The sequence below is a fragment of the Oncorhynchus mykiss genome, chromosome 6, assembly GCF_057628025.1.
Source record: "Oncorhynchus mykiss isolate SJ-2025 chromosome 6, ASM5762802v1, whole genome shotgun sequence".
Taxonomy (NCBI): domain Eukaryota; kingdom Metazoa; phylum Chordata; class Actinopteri; order Salmoniformes; family Salmonidae; genus Oncorhynchus; species Oncorhynchus mykiss.
In genome coordinates, this window is record NC_143027.1 from 64789290 (window position 1) to 64798554 (window position 9265).

At 41.5% G+C, this 9265-nt stretch overlaps 1 protein-coding gene and 1 long non-coding RNA gene across 5 annotated transcripts in view; both read left to right on the top strand.

The window, feature by feature from the left end:
* LOC110526349 (neuroplastin) overlaps positions 1-9265 on the top strand; it is a 64418-nt gene that overhangs the window by 51255 nt on the left and 3898 nt on the right. For all 4 annotated transcript variants that reach the window (XM_021607240.3, XM_021607243.3, XM_090238558.1 and 1 more), the window contains one exon: positions 1019-1040. In XM_021607240.3, the coding sequence (XP_021462915.2) occupies positions 1019-1040 (22 nt within the window). The remainder of the gene's footprint in view (positions 1-1018; positions 1041-9265) is intronic.
* On the top strand, positions 5301-8948 carry LOC149983047 (uncharacterized). Its single transcript, XR_016496806.1, has 3 exons — positions 5301-7102; positions 7300-8034; positions 8206-8948. It is a non-coding gene; the product is annotated as an uncharacterized LOC149983047 (long non-coding RNA).

The window sequence follows — 9265 nt, forward strand, 5'->3', positions numbered from 1 at the left end:
ATTCTAAACATTATCTTTGCCCGACTGGATATCTCTGCACCCAGGGGCTAGTTGTGAGTGAACTCAGATGGTAGTGTAAGGGTGGAAAAAGGATTGGGAACGCACGAACAGATTAGCCCCCTCTGTCCCCAAAACTGTCTCACATGCAGCCATTCTGTCCCGTCTCACATTGTAACCACCATACCCCCATTTAACTGCCAATGGCATGCTGCTGCTCTCTGGGCCATATTCATAAATCATCTCAATAGTTTAGTGCTGATCTAGGATCAATTCCCCCCCCCCCCCCCCCTCTATATAACCTTACGGATTATCTAAATCTAAAAAGGAAACTGATCCTACATCCGCACTTCTACTCTGAAATGGTTTATGAATACGTGCCCCACATCTCTGGTTGCATGCTACTGAACACACTTTCACTCTCCATGTTTACTATACTGACCTACTGACCCATTCTTTCTCGTGTGTATGGTCAAAAAAAATTACTAACTAGCTAATCACTCTAATGTGCAATGCCCACTCACACTGCATGCTGCTGTGCAATTCAACTCTACACCAAAAACGCTATTCCAATAAAACATGTCCACGTAAAGCCTGCTTACACAACTCAGAGCTTTTATTGTCAGACTCAGTCAAATTAAAAATGCACACCTAGATACCTTAAATAGTCAACTTTATTCCTAGAACTTCGTTATTCTGTAATGACAAATGGAACTTGGAAACAACCCATGCAAAATACCCATACCGTGGGATCCACAAGGGAACTCGAAGAATGTTAACATCAGTTGCAAATGTGTAATACTTCACACTGACGTGATGTGACGTGACTGCTTTTTAAACTGCTAGTCATGCAACAATCATGTAATTGAAGCCATTTGATATTTAATTACAGTTAAGATGTCAACAACATTTGAAAGAAAATATGGGAGCAGTGTGTTGGACACTTCTGAGGGACGACCATGTTGTCTAATATTCCATTGTTTTTGTGCTCTTTCCCTTCTTCTCTCCCCTCGTGACGAAGATGATGAGCCAGCCGCACCAACGTAAGTATGATAAATATTCTGTTCTCTCTACAATAAAAAAATATAATATACTGTGCATTCGGAAAGTATTCACACCCCTTGGCTTTATCCACATTTTGTTACGTTACAGCCTTATTCTAAAATATATAGATTTTAAAAAATATATATATATATATCTACACACAATACCCCATAATGACAAAGCAAAAACAGTTTTTTTATACATTTTGCAAATGTATAAAAAGAAAACAACTGATATCACATTTATATAAGTATTCAGACCCTTTACTCAGTACATTGTAGAAGCATCCTTGGCAGAGATTACAGCCTCGAGTCTTCTTGGGTATGTCGCTACAGTGGTTGCTCCTTTAAAAGTTGTGTCATACTGCGGCACTACCGCAGCATTCTTTGGCACGTCATTTAATTGTCAGACATTTTTTGTGTTAATGCAAGTTAGTGCTAGTTTGACCACCAGAGGGCATCTGGTGGGAGACCAGGGTTCAATTCCCCAACCGGGAGGAAGGAGTAGGCTGTCCTTGTAATTAAGAATTTGTTCTCAACTGATTCCATATGTGTTATTTCATATTTGTGATGTCTTCACTATTATTCTACAATGTAGAAAACAGTAAAAATATAGAAAAATCCTGTAATGAGTAGGTGTGTCCAAACTTTTGACTGGTACTTTCTTAATTCATTTGATTAATATTATGGTGTTTCTATTCCATGAAAAACGAAAAACCCTCTGGGTAAATTCAGACTGTTTCGCTCTCGGCACGCACGGTACGTTCGGGGCGAGGAGTAGGGTTGATTTGAGCATTCTGGCCTTACAACGGCAGTCAAGCACCCAAGCTAACGTTGGTTAGCTTGCTAGCTACTTCCAGACACAAATGAGACCACTCTGGCCATTTTACTCGCCCTAGCAGAGCTGTTTAAGCAGTTTTCGTGTTAACCAGGGCGTTGGTGACTAACTGTGCTGCTGGAAACAATTTAACGGATGTTGAGCGCTCGTAAATTAATTATTCTGCGCTCTGGTACACTCAGATGAGAGTGCTCTGAAAACGGAGTAGATAGCCAGAGCGAATTTACGAAAGCACCGAATGTCCATTGAGAACACACAACGACTATACCATTTAGCTAAGCTAAGAATGACAGGAATAATCAAGTCAATAAACTTTGGATAGTTAGATAGCCTATAGTTAATATACTGTCAAGTTTGATGTATAAGGTAGAAAGACCTTTAACAGGTCAACATACACAAGGCTGCGGGGCCAGACGGATTACCAGGACTTGTGCTCCGGCCATGTGCTGACCAGCTGGCAGATGTCTTCACTGACATTTTCAACATGTCCCTGATTGAGTCTGTAATACCAACATGTTTCAAGCAGACCACCATAGTCCCTGTGCCCAAGATCACAAAGGCAACCTGCCTAAATAACTACAGACCCGTAGCACTCACGTCCGTAGCCATGAAGTGCTTTGAAAGGTTGGTAATGGCTCACATCAACACCATTATCCCAGAAACCCTAGACCCACTCCAATTTGCATACCGCCCAAGCAGATCCACAGATGATGAAATCTCTATTGCACTCCACACTGCTCTTTCCCACCTGGACAAAAGGAACACTTATGTGAGAATGCTATTCACTGACTACAGCTCAGCGTTCAACACCATAGTGCCCTCAAAGCTCATCACTAAGCTGGGACTAAACACCTCCCTCTGCAACTGGATCCTGGACTTCCTGATAGTCTGCCCCCAGGTGGTGAGGGTAGGTAGCAACACATCTGCGTGCTTGCTCAGTCCCCTCCTGTACTCCCTGTTCACCCACGACTGCATGGCCAGGCACGACTCCAACACCATCATTAAGTTTGCAGACGACACAACAGTGCCTGATCACAGACAACGATGAGACAGCCTATAGGGAGGAGTTCAGAGACCTGGCCGGGGGGTGCCAGAATAACAACCTATCCCTCAACGTAACCAAGACTAAGGAGATGATTGTGGACTACAGGAAAAGGAGGACCGAGCACGCCCCCATTCTCATTGACAGGGCTGTAGTGGAGCATTTTGAGAGCTTCAAGTTCCTTGGTGTCCACATCAATAACAAACTACAATGGTCCAAACACACCAAGACAGTCGTGAAGAGGGCACGACAAAGCCTATTCCCCATCAGGAAACTAAAAAGATTTGGCATGGGTCCAGAGATCCTCAAAAGGTTCTACAGCTGCAACATCGAGAGCATCCTGACTAGTTGCATCACTGTCTGGTACGGCAATTGCTCAGCCTCAGACTGCAAGGCACTACAGAGGGTAGTGCGTACGGCCCAGTACATCACTGGGACTAAGCTGCATGCCATCCAGGACCTCTACACCAGGCGGTGTCAGAGGAAGGCCCTAAAAATTGTCAAAGACCCCAGCCACCTCAGTCATAGACTATTCTCTCTACTACCGCATGGCAACAGTTTTTATCCCCAAGCCATAAGACTCATGAACAGGTAAACAAATGGCTACCCGGACTATTTGCATTGTGTGCCCCCCCAACCACTCTTTTAACGCTGCTGCTACTCTCTGTTTATCAGAGATGCATAGTCACTTTAACTATACAGTCGTGGCCAAAAGTTTTGAGAATGACACAAATATTAATTTACACAGTTAGCTGCTTCAGTGTCTTTAGATATTTTTGTCAAATGTTACTGTGGAATACTGAAGTATAATTACAAACAGTTCATAAGTGTCAAAGGCTTTTATTGACAATTACATGAAGTTGATACAAGAGTCAATATTTGCAGTGTTGACCCTTCTTTTTCAAGACCACTGCAATCCGCTCAGGCATGCTGTCAATTAACTTCTGGGCCACATCCTGTCTGATGGCAGCCCATTCTTGCATAATCAATGCTTGGAGTTTGTCAGAATTTGTGGGTTTTTGTTTGTCCACCCACCTCATGAGGATTGACCACAAGTTCTCAAAGTGATTAAGGTCTGGGAAGTTTCCTGGCCATGGACCCAAAATATCAATGTTTTGTTCCCTGAGCCACTTAGTTATCACGTTTGCCTCATGGCAAGTGCTCCATCATGCTGGAAAATGCATTGTTCGTCACCAAATTGTTCCTGGATGGTTGGGAGAAGTTGCTCTCTGAGGATGTGTTGGTACCATTCTTTATTCATGGCTGTGTTCTTTGGCAAAATTGTGAGTGAGCCCACTCCCTTGGCTGAGAAGCAACCCCACACATAAATGGTCTCAGGATGCTTTACTGTTGGCATGACACAGGACTGATGGTAGCGCTCACCTTGTCTTCTCCGGACAAGCTTTTTTCCAGATGCCCCAAACAATCGGAAAGGGGATTCATCAGAGAAAATGACTTTACCCCAGTCCTCAGCATTCCAATCCCTGTACCTTTTGCAGAATATCAGTCTGTCCTTGATGTTTTTCCTGGAGAGAAGTGGCTTCTTTGCTGCCCTTCTTGACACCAGGCCATCCTCCCAAAAGTCTTCGCCTCACTGTGCGTGCAGATGCAATTACACTTACACGCATGACAGAGTGATCTCCAGCCTTGTCAACACTCACACCTGTGTTAACGAGAGAATCACTGACATGACGTCAGCTGGTCCTTTTGTGGCAGGGATGAAATGCAGTGGAAATGTTTGGGGGTTGGGGATTTGGGGATTCCGTTCATTTGCATGGCAAAGAGGGACTGCAATTAATTGAAATTCATCTGATCACTCTTCATAACATTCTGGAGTATATGCAAATTGCCATCATACAAACTGAGGCAGCAGACTTTGTGAAAATTAATATTTGTGTCATTCTCAAAACTTATGGCCACGACTGTACATTCATGTACATACTACCTCAATTGGGAAGACCAACCAGTGCTCCCGCACATTGGCTAACCAGGCTATCTGCAACGTGTCCCGCCACCCACCAACCCCTCTTTTACGCTACTGCTACACTCTGTTCATCATATATGCATAGTCACTTTAACCAGGTCTACATGTACATACTACCTCAATCAGCCTGACTAACCGGTGTCTGTATATAGCCTTGCTACTTTTATAGCCTCGCTACTGTATATAGCCTGTCTTTTTACTGTTGTTTTATTTCTTTACTTACCTATTGTTCACCTAATAACTTTTTTTGCACTATTGGTTAGAGCCTGTAAGTAAGCATTTTACTGTAAGGTCTACCTACACCTGTTGTATTCGGCGCACGTGACAAATAAACTTTGGTTTTGATTTATAACTACTAAGGTTATGTAGATAGCTAACATACCGGTAGATACTGCTGTAATGCTATGCTATGTGGTTTGTAAGGACAGCGTAGCTAACAAATTGTCAGCGAACATAACGTGTAAGGTCATTTATTTGAAAAGTATTCACTTTATTACATTGAGTAGCAAGCTACCGCGAGGACGCGCTCTATCGACACTGCGGCTTGAGCATGCTTTTGGTGCAGTCGATAGCGGGCTGGACTTCGGGCAAGAAGGTTTAGAGTTCGAACCCTGCTCCCTGCTCGTTTCACTTGAACTCGTGCACAATTATCAGTTTATTATTTGGTTTATATTGCCCATTCATTGTCAGTTAGAGACACAGTAGTGCATTGGGAACCAAAAGCATAATCAGTGCCCAAACTCCCCCTTGGTCATTAGGGCAAATCTGGTCTGTGATATAATTATTTTTATTTTTTTACACCTTGCTTGGCTATTAGACAATTATTTAGTAAAAGTTTAATAGTCTATTGTTCAGCTATTAGCCCCCCTCCCCAACTTGCAACAAATTGTTGTTACTCCCATCTCGTTCCTCGCCCTCTTCCACGCATCATTCTCTGCCTGAGTGGCTCGCTTTTGGGCGTGCATGCAGGATATGTCAGCATCTTCAGTTGTGCGTCAAGAATTCTGCATTGCAAATTTTCAATCAAAAATAATTGTTCTGAAAGCAACATTTTTTTTATATTTTCAATCAAAAATAATTGTTCTGAAAGCAAAAGAGGCTTCAAAGTAAAAAAAACAAATTTGCAATAAAATATTTTGTATTAGAGCGCAAAACATATTGAAGAACAAAACCTGTATTTGAAAACAATTTAATTTCGCTATCAACCCCCCTCCATTTTGGCCATTTTTTGAGTGTCAGTTTGGCTTCAACCAATACTGTTCAGCCTTTCTTTCCGACACAAAGGAAGTCATAGCGGACACCTACGAAGGACTGTGTGATGATGGCATCTCAGGTAAGCAGCGCTGGGCGTTCTTCTGTCCAACTTCTACATAGCTAGTAGTTAGTATCGGTTCATAACATTCTACTATATTACATAGATACAAACATTCCGTAGAATAATAAATCATGCAATTATTATTATCAAGCTAACCAAAAACATTTAGCTACGTATGCCTGTTCTCGCCATTTTCAGTTTAATTCATCTAACTTTCTTTCATGGCAACTCATTAGCAGGCCCTGTCCTATTTGTTTCATAGTCGATATATAATCATATTTCATGACAGTGTAACAGATAGCTTTTTTACAGAAGGATGAAAGAACACAATATGTCTGCCAGGGAATGCTACTCTGATATGTCAGATGAAATGTGTCTAACATTTCATCTGACATATCAGAGTAGCATTCCCTGAAAGTCAGGGCCATTAAGGCAAGGATGCCCCTTGCAGGCTTTAGAATGGTCAAAGGAAGTCTCCAAGTAATGGGCCATCGTGTACAATGGCGAAGAGTTAGGGAGTCTTCGCAGCGTGTAGATGGTGCAGGTATCATTGCCAGAACGATCCAGCTTCGTTGCATTGCTCGGCAAAAATACTCTGTTCCTGCTCCCCTGTCTCTCGTCCACATTGATACAAATCATAAATTGATAAGGTACTAAGATGTATGTCTCCATCAAATCTAAGAAGTTATTTGAACTTTTTTATTCTTACTTATTCGTAGACAAATGTTCAATGATGTATGCAATTGGAGTTGTTCTTCATCAACTGGTAATACATGAATAATGAAGCAGGTTCATAGGTTAAACAACTCACTTTTAATTCCAATGCTTTTTTTCAAGATACAACATTGTCATCTTTGGCAGTATAGATGGATTTTCAAGGAAGGTAAGTATATTATTTTGTATGCATATTGCATATTTCCCATCACCTTATGAACAACCACAATACCAGTCTGGTGTTAAGCTTTCTGTGCTGTATTGACATCTCCTGAAAATGACACCTGCTGCTTTAGATTGAACAGTCATACCTCAGTTATTGTTTTCATATCTACAAAAAAAATAAGCTATGTTCTTTACTTTCAGATTGCGAGCTGATCAAAGGGTCGAAAATGTAGATATTGACAGATGTATGTTCACTGTCCGAGGAACAGGTAGTGGAACTTTATTCCTGGCATAAGTGTCCATAACCAGAGGTAATTAACCTCTTCTGTGTTATTTTTCTATCTTCCTGCCTGTCTTGTTGAACATGGAACCTGTCTCATATGCATTAATTAAATAACCCTTAAGATGTCAGCTGCTAATTTTCCGATTTACACCACATTAACACTCAGCCATTTTCACTGGACTATCAAGCCCGTTGCTGCCAAGTCATGATTTCCCTGGGGGTTAGCCTAGCAATAACCAAGTGATGAGACACATAGCCCTCTACATTTAAATGTTTATGGTACACTCAGACAGGTGTCTGCGTCACAAAACAGTCAGTAACCACTCACAGAGGCTCACACAACTTGCATTTCTATAACCTTGGCCCCACCAGTGTTCACTATTCATGGAGGAAGACCACAGGACCACAAAGATTAGGTTCCTCCCCCACACAAAACCTTTTCTTTCTCTCTGTTAGAGTGGAATGCTTATGGAGTGTTTGGAGTGCTGTGACATGTCAGTACTACAACTTGCTGCACAGTTTGGAGGAAGAAGGCTACCTTGACCTGTCGAATTCTATCCACCTCTTCTGTGCGGGATATGTGTTCCTACCGTCTGCGGGCAGATCTGCACCATTTCACAGAGAGTTGGAATAATCACCCTTTAAGTCCATAGGTGAACCTGACACCTCACCAGCTGTAGCCTTAGTACTACACAACGGATTCAAATGATCAAGTCATCATCAAGCTTCAAGTGGTATTTATGTATTCATTTGTGATCTGGTAATGTAAAAGTCTAATACTGACATTATCTTCTATTTTTTGTCCTCATGTGTCTGCTTTTCAGCATAAAGAACTCTGTAGCCACTTAGTGTGAACACCAGGTAAGACTACACACACACAGTTATATCAGCTATGTTGGTGAACCCCTCCTGCATCTGAACTGGCTGACACAGAGGGAACAGCATGATCATAGGTGAGAGGTCACTTGGTCGGGACAAAAGGAAGTATTATTAAAGAGATGCTTTACATTGAAATACAGATAGAGATGTAGTAGTCCCAGAGTTAATGATCCAAGGTCAGTTTTGCATTTCACCTCCTGATGATTATGATGACTGACCGTGTTAGAATAAAAAAAACGAAGCTTAATCATGCTCTCTTTCTATCTATCGGTCTCTCGTCTGCAGGTATGTTTTGATGTAAGAGAGGAAGCCAGTCCCGTCATCGCCACCTCACCCGCTCTTAAGATAACCTTCGGGCCGACTGGGAGCCCAAGGCTGGTTAGGAGATACCACTAGAGACACGATGTAATTGTGATGAACTGAGAGAATATTAGGGTAACACTGCAATTCATTAATCATATGCTGTCTTCCCTGCTCCTCTGTTTTACCTCTTTCCTTTTCTGTCTTCTACACCTCTCTCCCCACCTCCTCTTGGTTCCTCTTTTTTAAAATGCACACCATTTGTGCATTGAAGTACAGATTTAACTTGTATTTGTAATATATTACAATTATAATATTTATAATGCATGTATTTTGTATTTATAACACCTGGATAATGAACTTTCAATAAAGCATTTCACATTCTCCACTGGTTGAAATGAAGTATCTCATTGAAATACTACACCTATCCAGTGTCCTCAGATTAATGCAGATGAAGGGAGTTAGATATTCATAGGAAGCGTAGTGTACTGTTTTTTTCTCGCTATATGAATTACAAATCAGCCTTTTCTTAAATCATGTTTCTAGTCTATTGCATAGTTACAATGTGTAATCATTGATGTCCCAGGAGCGGTAAACACGGTTGAAGTGTATAATTGTAATACATACATGCAGACACAGCATAATTCAAAGAATGGAGTTTGATACACCTAGTATTGGATATGACTGAAAAAGAATGTCTCAAAG